General features: G+C 38.3%; 1 protein-coding gene across 4 annotated transcripts in view; it reads left to right on the top strand.

Moving 5' to 3' along the window:
• FAM189A1 (family with sequence similarity 189 member A1) overlaps positions 1-14,149 on the top strand; it is a 106,967-nt gene that overhangs the window by 84,965 nt on the left and 7,853 nt on the right. For 2 of the 4 annotated variants that reach the window (XM_032699796.1, XM_032699799.1), the window contains 5 exons: positions 661-723; positions 3,356-3,516; positions 4,144-4,279; positions 9,349-9,424; positions 12,158-12,739. In XM_032699796.1, coding sequence (XP_032555687.1) covers positions 661-723; positions 3,356-3,516; positions 4,144-4,279; positions 9,349-9,424; positions 12,158-12,739 — 1,018 coding nt within the window. The remainder of the gene's footprint in view (positions 1-660; positions 724-3,355; positions 3,517-4,143; positions 4,280-9,348; positions 9,425-12,157; positions 12,740-14,149) is intronic. The other 2 variants (XM_032699797.1, XM_032699798.1) reach the window with 2 other exon arrangements.

The following is a 14,149-nucleotide window of genomic DNA, read 5'->3' as shown; positions in this document are numbered from 1 at the left end:
CAACTATTTTCTGTCTGTTGCTTCTGCAGTGGCTATTCATTTAATCCCAAAAGCCTATCTAGGAGACCTGCTCATGAGAATTGTTTCATAGTGTGTGAGTTGTGTCATAGTGTGAGCTGCAGTTTTTGAAATGACATTGAGTGCAACTTGATCTTGTTTGTACTGGTGACTGTACAGGCCAACCCCATTTTCTATCTGGCAGTTCTTATTATTATCTGTCCTACTTGCCATCAGCATCTTGAGACTGATTATTTAGTTACAGATGTCTTATAATACCAGTGATGTGTGTTTCCTTGTGAAAGTATTTGTCAGTGTTTCTTCACCTAGTCTAGCTTTCTCAGCCCTTTGCATTTTCTTCCTGTGTCTTTTTCTTCCTGTGTCTTTTTCTTCCTGTGTCTTTTTCTGACCTGTGGAATTTGCATTAACTCTGTGCTGAGCCCCTGACAGCCTTCACTTTTTAAGACTAACCCTTACAGATTTTTGAAATACATTTTATTGCAGAAAGAATAAGCTTTTGCAGGCTCGTAGAGATTAGTAGGTAGGGTAGTATAGAATAAGATATGATTTAACTCCCACTTAGTAGCTTTCCAGTTGTTTTCTCAAGGGTGTCTGTTCTTTGTGGTAATCCCTTATATTTGCTATTGTTTCATTTCCTGCTAGTTTCCCTCTTACAGCCTTTTTCACTTTAATTTCTGTGCCTTCCAGCAGGATGATATCACACAGGTAAACTGTTGTTTATAACCCCCCCCCCCTCCGAAACATGTGCCTTTTCATGTCCATTCTGCTGCTCACTGTCAGTGTTGGTCACAGTTCGCTGCCATGGTTTGTATTCCCAGTGGCGATTCTTGAAAGGGATGCAAATGGTCCTGCTGTTCAACTGAACTGCACCTAAACATTAGGGCTTTTCCTTCTTGAACCACAGCCCCTTCTACCCTGTGTAAAACCTCTCCCTTCTGTCACATTCCCCAAAATGTGTGCTGATGGTTCCCTTGCTGTCAAAGTGCCGTGTGTTTAATTGCCGTGTTCTGACCTGTGTTAAGAGCATCACTCCCAATACGTGGCTGAATGAAACCAGCTCCAGGGAACTCCAGAACTGAAGGGATGGAGCTCCATGTTCTCTGGTGCCAACCAAAGCTTGGGTTCCATGGCAGTATATGGAAACAGTCTGGGATAGAGTCAGGAAAGAAAATTGTTTGGTTTCCAGACAGCAAAAATGACCCCAGATTACCAACTCTTCTAGGAAAATGAGTGCAGTCTTGAGTCTGGTGGAATCAAGTAGGGTACAAAATGTGACCCAGAGTATACAGATATTTGTCTTCGTTATGATAAATTTTTATGCAGGTTTTCAGTAATTAAATTGAAGTTTGTCTTGCTTCCTTTTTTTCCTAAAAGATTCTTCCATGTATTTGGGACAGTGGCAGAATGATGATTGCAGAACTTAGGGCAGAAGTTTGGAGTTTAATGGTTAATGTTAATGTAATATTACAGTTTGGGAAATGGCTGTTTAAAGATTGGGTGAGTTTAGACCAAATGACTGCAAGAATGTGTTTTTTTCTGTAAGACAAATAGAGAAATGTCTAATTGTACCTGGGATAACGACATCCCACCTCATATGAAAGATGAAAGAGCATCAGACATTTCATGTAACAAAGAGTAAATCAAGTAGATGTCTCATGTCTTTTTTTCTATACTGTGCCATCAGTAGAACACAGTGGCTGAGAGTCCTTGGTTTGCTGTAAGATGTAATGATATAATGATATAATATACTCTGCAGAAGAGGTTCTCCATTAATACTTACATGTGAAAATGTCTCTGGAGAGCTGATTAGTAAGCAGCTAATAGTTCATTTTCACAAATGGTTGAAGTTGGTCCTCCTGACTCTCTGTTGTGTTGTATTACTACAGCTTTGACCTTTGAAACAACATACATGGAGTTTAATAGAATTAAGATGTAACTCAACCTTTTAAACATCAAAGACCAGTATTATTTCTTTGATAATGTAAATTCAGCAGAACTACACAAAGTTAAATTTTAAAAAAAACAGTGATATTAAAATTGAAGGTAATTTACCTTCTATTTGCTGGATCTCCTAAGTTATAAGCATTTTCCCTTTTGTTTCACTGCTTCCTAAATTTTTATCACAGGTTTAAACAAATAATAGTGTAATGAGTGAACCTACAAAGACATGTTGTCTTGTTCCAGTATGAAAAAGGAATGTGCCTTCAGCAAAGTTTCTTAGCTGACTTGTTTTAAAAGGCAGGAGATAAAGATCAAGTCAGCTACTGATCCAAGAAAAGTGATATGACAGCAGAAGCTTGCCTAGAGAAAAAAAAATTCTTTTATGGTTTTGGATTGTCTTTTGATCCCCTTTTATCCGTGGGGACCATAAAGAGCCAGGTCAAGGTGGCTGCATTCCATGTGATCTGCAGCATGGTCCATATTTGATCTTGAATTAGCTTAAGCCTTTCCTAGGACACTTGTTTACAGTGTTTCTGAGATCAAAGGTATTGGAATGGCTTCCTTAAATCCCTGCTCTGCTAGAAGCTGATGAGGTTGCTGTCACAAATGTTGACAGTAATTCTCAGTATTATTAATTTTTATTGTTCAGTGTAGTTGTTTTCTTTTTGGTTTTGAGATGTTTATATGGAATAAGTGTTTTTCTTACTTTCATACCAGGATTTAAAACCTTTATACCACATTTAAGTGTGCAGTGTATCACCAAACACAGACAGCTATTAAGTATATATTTTTTTACAAGAATAATAAAGAATAGTTATAAATTGCCCTTTTGTTGGAAGGGAAAAATAGGTGGGCTATTTTTAATTGTTTTATTCAAAATTCAATGAATATGTGGTAGCCTATTTCTAGTTAGTTTTATTTGGATTTGTTTTGGAGGGTGGCATTTGGGTTTTTTTCCCCTGTAAGCGCAGGGCACTTCAGATGGGGAAAAAAACCATCCATGTTGTTATTTTAGTGTTTTTTTCTGTTGTTCATCAGTTATGAAAATACAGCTGATTATGTGGTACTATCATAAAATTGTATACAATGTAGAATTATTTCTTGAAAAGCTATTTAATTTCAAATGTCTGTGTTCTGCATCCTAAGAATGACTGACTTGGAGGCCCAAGGCCTCTCTGTCTTTAGTCAAACCTTGTGCTGTATTTTGGCAATCTGACTTACCCTTCTCAACTGATCCCGAGTATTCTTATGGTTCCAGAAGTGCCTCTGATTTCAGTGTGGTTATTAATGAAATTGGATATTGGTCAGGGATGGTAATACTGAAGTTTTATGGACATTTTTATTATTAGTGATGATGTTTCTGCCATCTGAAGGAACTTGACCTGTTCATTTTCAGTTTCTGCCACAGAGGCCACATTCTACCAATCCTGACTGCATGACTCCACACGGGACTGTCCTGCATCAGACCTTGGATTTTGATGAGTTCATACCACCAATCCCACCTCCACCCTACTACCCCCCAGAATACACCTGCACACCAGTGGTAGAGGCACAGAGGTGATTCTTCTTCCCTTTCTTACAGTCAGGGTGTAGTTCTGAGACTAAGAAGCAGACCAGTGGTTCTGCAGACTAAGAAGATCTTTCAAAGAATATAAAGGCAAATCATGTCCTTCACTTACATTGAGTGCTTTTTTCCAGAGAGATTACATATGGGTTTTTTGCAAACTTGTCAGGCTACATCTGGAAATATTTGTGTTAAAGCTTTGCTGTAAAAGACAAATGATTAAACTTAGCTAAGACAAGAATAACCATATCTGAACTTAAAACAGCGATCATCTTATAGGTGACCCTTTCACAATTAACATTATACACTTGAAGTTGAATATGAGATTTAATTCTTTAAGGAAGTCATTGTAGTTTAAATGTATTAATGTGGAATAGTGAAGGACATTAATGATGACACAACAGGCTGGTGGAGGTGGCTGGCATCCTAAATGAAACAGAGTTTTTAAAGCTACCCTGTGAACTAGGGCTTCATTAAATTTCTTCAGTGTAATTCTCTGTGGTGTATTGGCTTTGAATTCAGAGAAGGCTTTACATCACTGTGGTGTAGGTAATAGTTTACCCAGCAAATCCAATGCCATTTCTTAATTATTAAGTTTACTTGTTTGTGCTTTTATACAGAGGTCTCCATTTGGACTTTCCTCATTCCCCGTTCGGTGCTTTGTACGAAGTAACCATTAATAGCCCGGGAATGCTGTATCCAAGTGAGCTGCCCCCTCCTTATGAAGCAGTGATGGGAGAGATGCCTGCCAGTCAGGTAAGGAAAGCCAAAAGAAATAGTCTTCAGATTTCCATGATGCAAAACAATTCTAGATAAATTTTGAGGAACAACCATTAGAAAATACTTATATTCTTTAAAAACATTTTTCAGACCATTTTCTTTTAAAGGTTTAACTAACACTTAATGTGTATTTTCCTTGTGTTCTTGTGCATGATTTCATCCATTAAAAAAGTTGAATGATACTGGGCTGTCAGTAACAAAAACCTAGAAGAACAGATTGGAATCACAGAAGCATGGTGTTTTTCCTTATTTGAGGATAATAATGTTTTAAAATAACATTACACTTCTCAATTCCTATAGGTAATAAGTAGTATTGATTATGGAACAAGCAGGTTTATTTTCTTAAAAACCCTTAAAGTTGTAAAATATTTTTTATTCCAACTACTGCTAATATTGGATTTGCCTCACTGTAATATACTGCATTTCATGGCAGCTCAACACAACAGTATAGGTTTAGTAAGGAAAAAGGTAACTGTGTGTCTTGTGACATGCAATGCTAATAACTTGTGGGTTTTGGGTATATGTATATATAGCACAGTGCTCATGAACACTTGGATTTGCCCTGCGTGTGATCCAAGCCAAGATAATTATGAATTGCCATTTTACACTCTGGGTGTAGCTAGAATGTGGTCTTGAAAATTCCTAAAATAAAAATCTCTGTAAATAGCCTCAGATTAACACAGTTAATATTTTCAGTTCCCTGCTTTTGTCAGATTTCAGGTCATGTCCTAGAAAAATCCTAGAAGCATCTGATAATGGTATAGATTGTCAAAATGCTGTGCTCTAGTATTGACAGGATGCCTTGAACCCAATGCCAAATTTATGCTGTAGTAATTGCAAAGTTTGCAAAGATTTGAATGATAAAGAAATAGGGACTTATTCTTCCTATGAAACAGCAGCGAGTAGTTCCCTATTTATTGATTAACCTTTTGACTTTACAGCTTCTAATAAACAGTTGTTATGTGGCAGAAATGCTACTCCTGAGAGTGCAGAACACCTTTATCCTGAACTTTGAGAAAGGATCCAGTATACTTCAGACAAATATTGATATTACGCTTTTTGCCTTATTTTGTACTGTACGGTATGGACTCAGCTAAAACTGGAATTATAATGTATCTGCATATACAGCCAAAGCTAATTTGAGCAAAGTTTTGCTTGAAGTGATTTGTGGTAATTGAATCAGCTATCACAAAGGGGAAAATACTTAAAATTGCTTTTAGAAGCTGTAATTTCTTGCAGGCTCCAGGAGTCAAACACTCTAGATAGCGCTTATGGGTGGTTAATAGTGCACTGTGGAAATACTTATGTTCGGGTTGCCAAATTGTACCCACATTTCAGAGGGGACTACCTTTTCTTTCCCCAAAATATAACACTGAAAAGTTTGCTAGTGATTTATTTCACACTGGGGGAAACCACAATTGAAACTCAAACCGAAAAAAATTACATAAATTTTTACTATTATAAACAAGGAGATTATTAAAATAATTAGTACAAATGTCTGAGAAAAAAGAAGACTGAGATGCAAAGCCCACAACAAAAACGCAATTAAATACCTCCAAGACATGCCTAACTTTGTATTGTACCCTCCACCTGCCACGATAAACATTGCACTAATTTTCATTTATTTGGCTATAATTAAAAGAATCAGCATAAACTGAGTGTGATCACTGTGAGTGTTTTTTTTGCTGAACAACAAAATCGGAGTTTTCAAGGCCATCTCCTTTCTAAAATATTTTTATCCAAGTTCCATCCTTTTTCTTCTGCAGTAACTTAGATAAACCTGCAAGTCTCGGAGAAATTGATATTTTTTGGTGATAAAAAAACCTGGCAAAAGTGATATGAATCATGCATGGTCTGGAGGGAGAGAGAAGGATCATATCTGTGATGAGAATTCATATGTGGTACTAAGTAAGAATTAGGAAAGTGTCTATTAATAGTTAAGCACAAAATCGTTTTAAGCACTCTTGTAATTGAGGCTACTCTTTGCATGAGCATAAACATCTAACAGCACAGTAACACCAGCATATAACAAAAATATAATTTAACATCAGTAATTTGAAGATGCACTGTCATGCCCTTGCAAGAAGAGTTTGAGCCTTAATAAGTAGATGTATTCACTGTTAGGTTTTTTTGACATCTGGGGTCAGTCTCAGCATCTTGTCTGTTCATCTCTGGTCACCTGAGTTCCAGAAGTGTTTCTTCTCCTCGCCAATGAAAATAAGTGGTGACTTTTCCTTTGGAATGGTGATAATTGTCCAGTTTCTTACCAGCAGGGAGTTTATGTATGTCTGGTAGTTGCTGGTTCAGAGAGCTTGTAGGAGCAAACTGATCCCAGGTGCTGCCCAGCAGTGAGGTTCCCTGGCAGTGATAACCAGAGCCCACACAGTGATGCTGGAGTGATAACCAGAGCCCACACAGTGATGCTGGAGCCATGGACTTTTCTTAACAGCAGAAGCTCTCATGTAGTTTTGCAGTTAGTGTCCCAGTTAAGCTGTAGATGGAGAATGGAGCCAAAGTCTAAAACAATTTTAGGTCTACAAGGGGAACAAAATGGAGACCTGAATTCTTACATAATGGAAGTGCTCTCCTAGAACATGCACCAAGCACAGCACAGTATGAACTGAAATAATGAGATTTATAAATCCCTCAAAGGCAGACTTTGCCGTGGAAATCATGGCAGATTTAGCTATAAAAGTGCTTCTGGGAACCATTATGTAATAATGTCATAACTGTAAAACCTTTTACAAATAGGTTTTATTTGTTTTTAAATGGATTGAGGTCCTTAGAATTTTATTAAATTATATCAAATTAGACTCAGTAGTTCATTAATTTCATAAGCAACAAATGTCAGTGCTAATTTATGTGACTGCATCAATGTAAAAACTACTGTTGTCATCTATACTGATTAAGAATTCCCATTCCACGACTGTGATAAAAAGTGGTTTTCACACACACAGTTTTCCATGCAAAGTATCGACTAGGATATAGAAAAGATGAGAACAAACAGATCAGGGTTCAGTGACTGTTTGTATAAGGTTTGCTCACCAGTAGGCTCTGCAGGCTTGTTAAAAGCACCAGTTTTCTTGCATTTTCCTGTTGAAAGCTCAGTGACTGTCTTTACCACCTTCGTGTCTGAGGATGTGCAGTCAATAAGGTTTTATTACCCTTGGCTGTGCAGGAACCTGTGCCGTTTCTGTGTGAACCACAACTCGGACCTGGCTTAAAAATTGTCAGTGTTACCTCCTACAATTAAAACTGTGGTTCTCCTTCCCCCCCCGGCAAGAAGTTCAATCAACCAAATGCATATAAAATACATTCAGCAGTTACCCTGAGAGAATAAATGTTTCAGCACAAATATTCAGTAGATATTTTTCGGTCAGCAATCAGGTTTATGAAAGCACCTGGGTTAAGAATTTATGAAAGTGCCTAGAACCCCTAGATTTTTAAAAAGAAACAAACACCCTTAAAACATTATACTGTTTCTTCCAAAATGTAGTTAGTCTGAATTTTCTCCAACAACAAAGAGAATTTGAGAACACTTCTTACTTTTCCAGTTAGTTCCCAGGAATGATCTGCAGCTTGAAGGGACACCACATTTTACTTTTTACCACTGATGCGATACTCTGCTACAAAAAAGATCTTTAAGAAATTTCCAAGGGAATTGTTTAAAAATATGAGTGGTTACACATTTTCTTCCCAGTCCTCTATCCATCTGTTGCTGAGTTTAAGTATTTCTGGCATTGTTCTTTATTTAGAATTGTATTTACTAACACTTAAAATCACTTTTAAAAACTGAACTTGTATCACAAAAATTTTCCTAATCACTTGCTCATAGTAAGCTATAGATAGGTAGGTAGGTAGGTAGATAGATAGATAGACACATAGATAGATAGATAGATAGATAGATAGATAGATAGATAGATAGATAGATAGATAGGAAAAAATAAAATATTGAGCACAGTTAGTTATGTGTATATATGTGTGCTGTAATCTACACTGGCATGTGAAATGGAAGCTCTTTCCTTAATAGCTTCGGACTAATCATGTCACAGCCAATTTTTAGAAGGCCAGATACAAATTAAGTGTTTGACACAAAGGTGCACACAGAAGGGACTGATGCTTATTTCTAGACTGTCACCAACCATAAATAGCTTTACTAGTTGATTGTGACCCTACAGACAGAAGGAGATATGATGCTTTCTGCTAAAGATGGTATCAATCTCATTCCTTTCGACCTTTTTTATTGTTACCAGCTATTTATTGGAATAATTTTTTTATAATCACATTCCCAAAGAACTGCCAAAAACCTATGGAGATTGGTGACAAGGTCCAATCCAAAATCTATTCGAATCAATAGAAATAAAATTTACTAAATTTCAGGTGTTTATGGGTGCAGTATTTCCAGGAGAACTGATTCTGTATTTTGTTCATATGATTCTCAAAAGCGAAGGGCAGTTACCCACTTATGTCCATCCCTTCAGAAAAAAGGTGAGTTATAATATTCTCAGCATTCTGGAGAGCACTCTGCACCAACCCCTTGGGTGGCAATGATGTTATAGGGCTTAAAAACCACCAGGAGTTAACATCTCTGCATATAACCAAAGAGAAATACTGCTCTTGTGCTTGGTTTTGTGGTTTCTGTTTTCCTCTCTCCTATTTTACGGTGATATGATGTGAAAATAACCCAAGCATAATATGGAAAAATGCAGACTGTAGAAACAGAGTTTACTTGTAATAAACACATTAGTTTTAAGCATTGCAGACATCAAGTTTTGTAATGTGGGCCTGCAGCTGCCTGTGAATTCAAGATTAATTTACCTTGTAGATTCTCGAAAAGTGAAAATTGTGTTAAGTACATTCCTTTGCCCTGCATTTGGTTCCTGACCCAAAGATGTTGTAAAATAATTTAAATAATTTTCAATCTGAATAGCAGCTGATATGAAAACTATTCAGTGTTGTCAGGTGTATTCTGTAGATCAGCAGTGCTACACTTTGTTTGGTACAATCCAGATTAACGTGCTGTTTCACTAAAAATGTTCATTTAGGTCTCTGGTACCGCCCAGCAAGTGTCTGACTCAACCCTGGGGGAGAGGAACGTGACCCCGGACTTCAGCACACAAGGTGATCGTGGCACTGCCTTTGTCTACTTAAAGATGGAGTTTTGAGTGGACTTTTCCTTCTCCTCTGCCCTTCCCAGTGGAGACAGAAGGATTTGCTTTCAGGTTATTCATGGCAAGATGAACCTTTTCGCAGTCAAGAGACCGATGCGGCTGGAAATGCAGAGCAGAGTTTTGCTAAACCAAGCGTGGTCTCTAAAGTCCTTCAAGGCAGATATGGTGACTGGCCTTTCTCTTTGAAGAGTCCTGCCCATACCTGCAACTTGTTTCTCATTTTCAGCAGCCACAGGTGCCTTCCTGATAGTCCCTCCAGGCCATCTCCATATGGTAGTTTCATGCATGGCTTCCAGAAGCCTGAATGGAAGCTTGCTGCCTGAAGCATAGATGTTGGGAATGCAAGTAGATGAGTAGTAGCAGTATAGAGCCTGTTTGTTTAAAGTTTAAAAGTCAGTACCCTTGCCATGTCTGTTGCTGCAGAGAGGCTTTTTAAACACTGCAGCCTCAGTTTGTATGAAACAATTATTGTAGTTAAATTTCCATTAAATGCTTTTCCTCTTCATATTCATATTGCATTAATAAGCAGACTGGCACATGTTCTCAGTAGACTCTGGGCAGAGAGGTGGTGGCAGAGTGGTCCAGGAAACAGAAATGGTGCTCTCTTGCCCAGCCTCCAGCATGGGACTGACAAGCCTGGCAGATCAGTGCAGAGCATCTGTTCCTACATGCACAGAGTATCTGTTTTGTGGAGTATGATTTCAGTTTCCAGATCCACCCCACCAGTGATCACCTTTAACCACTGCTAATTTTTTTATTTTTAAATAGTGTTTGAAAACTGCAAGTGTGTGTGTTATAACTGAGGGAGACTGAAGGTGTTTTGTAAGAGCTGCTGTGAACAAGAGAGCTAGTCCCTAAAGTTTTACGTCCATCTGGACTTCACATCCACAAATGACAATCTAAATTTTAAGGCCAATTCTAGAGGTCTGACCATTGGGAAGCAGTGGACCACCTCTCAAGCCAGGGTTTTGACATTATGTATCATGCTGTGTGCACATGAAAGGGAACTAAGGAGGTCTTCAGCATGTTTTATTCATGTAAAATCAGTCAGGTACTACCATTCCATGTCTTCTGAGCAGTGATTGCGTCTCATCTGCTTCAGACCCTTCTTTCTGCTCTCCGCAGTACCAGAAAAAATCATGTCAATGGAAGAGCAGAATAGTTAGAAGCCGAAAATACAGTTTAAGGTCCTTAAGTCCAGATAGCAAATAGTACAAACAACCACACTCCTGGTTATTAATTAAATTGAATCATACCAGAGAGTGTTTGGATAGTGCAGATCTGTGCCCTGAAAATAGGCACAGACTACTGGATGTTTTCATTTATCCATACAGACTTTATAAATATTTCAAAGCTCTAGTTAAGGGAATATGTTGCAAAGAATTATCTAACTATGTAAAAATGTTTGTGGACACACCACAAATATAAATGGTCCAATAAACCACTGCAGCTTTGCACCTAACACATAATAAACGGAGCATATTATGCATTTTTAGCACAATGTAGATGTGTAAATGTATTTTGACTATTGATTATTATACCCTTTTTGACAGTGTAAGTGTTAGAAATTTATTTCCTGGAAACCCCAAAAGAAAATCATGATTCATTTTGTGTACGAAGAAAATGTTCTTCACAAAATCTAACCTCAGGAATATTTGATTTTTCTCGTGATAGTTAATTTTCTTATACTGTAGAAAGCTTTCTGCTTTCTAGACCTCAAAACACAGGAACACATTACAAAAGTTCTGTAATTCTGTAATTCAGAAAGATCCTATTCTTCTATTCCTGAAGGAAACAAGTAAAATACATTTGTCTCATCAATGTGATTAGTAACAGCCGTCATGCAAAAAGAACAGATCAGAGCCTGCTGAGCTGAATAGAATTAGGTGATTTTTATTTTGTAAATATTTTTATTTTAGATACAGAATTTTCAGGAAGTCCAGTCTGATATGGGAAACGTTGTCTACACTATTGGAACTTGGAGACTGCATTATCTAGTTTTATTTTCTTTATTTTTCTCATGACGTTGGGAATAATGCAGAACCAAATATTTATTTTCATAGGGTATTTGTAGATACGACAGAGAAAATGACAACAAGCTCAGTTTTTAATACAAAGGGTTCAAAGATGATGTGACCTTATGTAGAATATTTAGCTTGTACCTGAATCATGTGTCACAAATGTTGTGTGCCAGAGATGTTCTATGATGGTGAATGCTTATTTGTAAAGACCTTTATGCTTCAAGGAAATGTTGGTTGATTGAATAAAGTGCTAACACTGACAGGAGCGATAGGTTTAAAAGTGATCAGAGCCATGTTTTCTCAGCATTTGTATAAAGTTTTACTTTCCCTGCCACAGGCAATCTCTCTTTGTTTACCAGAGAAACTAGTAGTGAAAGAGCTGCTCCTGTCCAGATGTAGTTGCAGATAATACTTCCATACCAGGTGCTCAAACATGCTTATACTGGAGGACAGCACAAAATTGTCTTTGCTGAAGGACATGAGAAAGAAGGAAATTACTTCAGTGTTTTTTGCTTTGGCATTCTGTCATCTGAGAGTTTTTGAATAATTATTAATGTACCTGCTGATTACTGAATTTAAATCAATACATTGAAAATGGGGCGGGAGAGGAGTGGGAGGAGGGCAAGAAGTTTTTATTAGTCTCTGAACCTCTTGTTTTGCAGTTTCTGTTGAGAGCACCTCTCTGTTGGTCTCTGAGGCTGTTGATATCCCCGACCGCAGCTACTCCTCTGAAGATCTTTGTTCGCTGGAAGTTCAAGGATCTCTCCACTCTGCAGATCTTTCTCCCTACTGTATAACCCCCAAAGGGGCTGCAGACCAGAGCTGCAGCCCCCTGGATTACCACACTCACTACAGGTTCCACAGAACTTGCTCAGAGGGTTTTCCTGAGGATGACAGTTCCCACAGCCGAGCCTCCACAGACAGGGCTCACGGACAGGAAAAGAACTGTGCCCACAGCAGGCCCTTGGACTGTTCCTCAGGGAATTACAGCCCCTCAGAAAGAGAACTGCAGAGTTCTGCTCAAGAGAGCAATGCCACGGCACCTTTGAAGCAAAAGAAAACCTGCTGTGTGGACTTCAGCCAGCCTGTCCCTTTGCAGACCTCTCCCTGTTTTGGGCCTGCAAATACTTCATCATACACAAGTGGTCATGAGACTGCTGTGCAGCAGCACATTAGAAAACACCCAATTTCAAACATAGTCCGATCAAACAGTGCCCCCGTGTCATGGTTGTCTGTGACAGAAGGTAGGTGTAGAACCACAGGGCTGCAAACATGGAACAAATGAGTGGTATGTGATTTATGCAGCAAATGGTGCTGCTGGGAATTATATACAACGTTCCAATGAGGACTGACTTATGTGTGAAGGCTTTAGTTCCATGCATATTTTCTAAATATGAAAATTTTTAAGAATGGAAATGCAAAAATTGACAGAGTAAAATTAATTTTGGCTTTTCTAAATTTCCCCGTTCTTTCTGTAATGCTCAGAAAACCATGTGTTGGGTAGCTGTTTCCACCTCTCAATTACTGTTACATTGAGAGGCTGAACTAAGAAGTTGAATGGTAGCTGCTGTCTCTTTAGGAAGCTGTTACCTGAGCTGTCACACGTGTAATACAGCAGGTTGTGTTTCCCAAAGGTGACACTGACGTTGAGAGTATTGGGGCATGTCAGGGGCAGTCAGTGTGACCAGTGGCAAGTTGGAGTGTAGGGTGGAAAGTTTTAAAGGACAAAGAAATGAAAATGAGGCACATGACAAGATGATAAATTGAAAGGAAAGCTTTTGGCTGTGGAGGATAAGTATCTTGTGCTATAAATCTCCTTTTAGACAAGTAGGGAAGACAAGAGTAGATGCTGGCTGGATGGTGTATTTTCATAAAAAAAATCTGCTTGTTAGTGAAAAAGAAAGGGTTGATTTAGTAGAGAATAATAGCAGGAATGTAGAACTGTCTAAACCATTTGGAAAGAGCAGGTTTTACAAAAGGATGTAACCTGTTCAGAGAGGTTTAGAAGGGTAACCTGGAGAAGTGTCTTGAAAGTAAAGATTTTAAAGCTTTGTAAGATGTCAGAGATTGTGCTGTTACAAGATCTGTTCCCTGGGCTTTCTAAGGGATCTACAGGAAGAATCATGTGACTAGCTCAGCAAAAGTAGACAAAATGTTGAAATAACTAGTTTCCTTTAGGATGACATGTTGGTTCTGTTACACTCCTTGCATCATTACTCTGTAGATTCAGACCCCTCATACTTAGCTCAACAGTTGAATGCGGTTTACCTTTAGAAATCTAGCCCCCAAATCTGGGCCAGGAAAAGCAAATTTTTAATCTAGAAGTCTGCATTTATTTTATGACATTTATTCTGCTAGGATGTATGTGCTATGAAACTGCTGTGCAGATATTAAATAAGAATTTCTGAATCCTTTCTACTGTGCCAAAGACAAGAACAGCCCTTTCTCTTCTGGATGAGGCTCTGCAGCTTTCCAATATTGTGGTCCACGTGCTGGGTGAGCAGTGTTTGAGAGGTTGCTGTAGGCAACCCTATCCACGTGTTCTTGCTGCCTGCTGGGACACCTGGTACAACAGATGCTCTGCCTTCTTTTTCAGTGTATCCTAAATACATTCTTCATCTTTTCTGGAGAAGTGGCATTGGGGGACACCAGTT

The sequence above is a fragment of the Chiroxiphia lanceolata genome, chromosome 12 (genome assembly GCF_009829145.1).
Source record: "Chiroxiphia lanceolata isolate bChiLan1 chromosome 12, bChiLan1.pri, whole genome shotgun sequence".
Taxonomy (NCBI): domain Eukaryota; kingdom Metazoa; phylum Chordata; class Aves; order Passeriformes; family Pipridae; genus Chiroxiphia; species Chiroxiphia lanceolata.
Note: the sequence above shows the minus strand (reverse complement) of the source record. Positions and strands in the feature narration are given on the sequence as shown.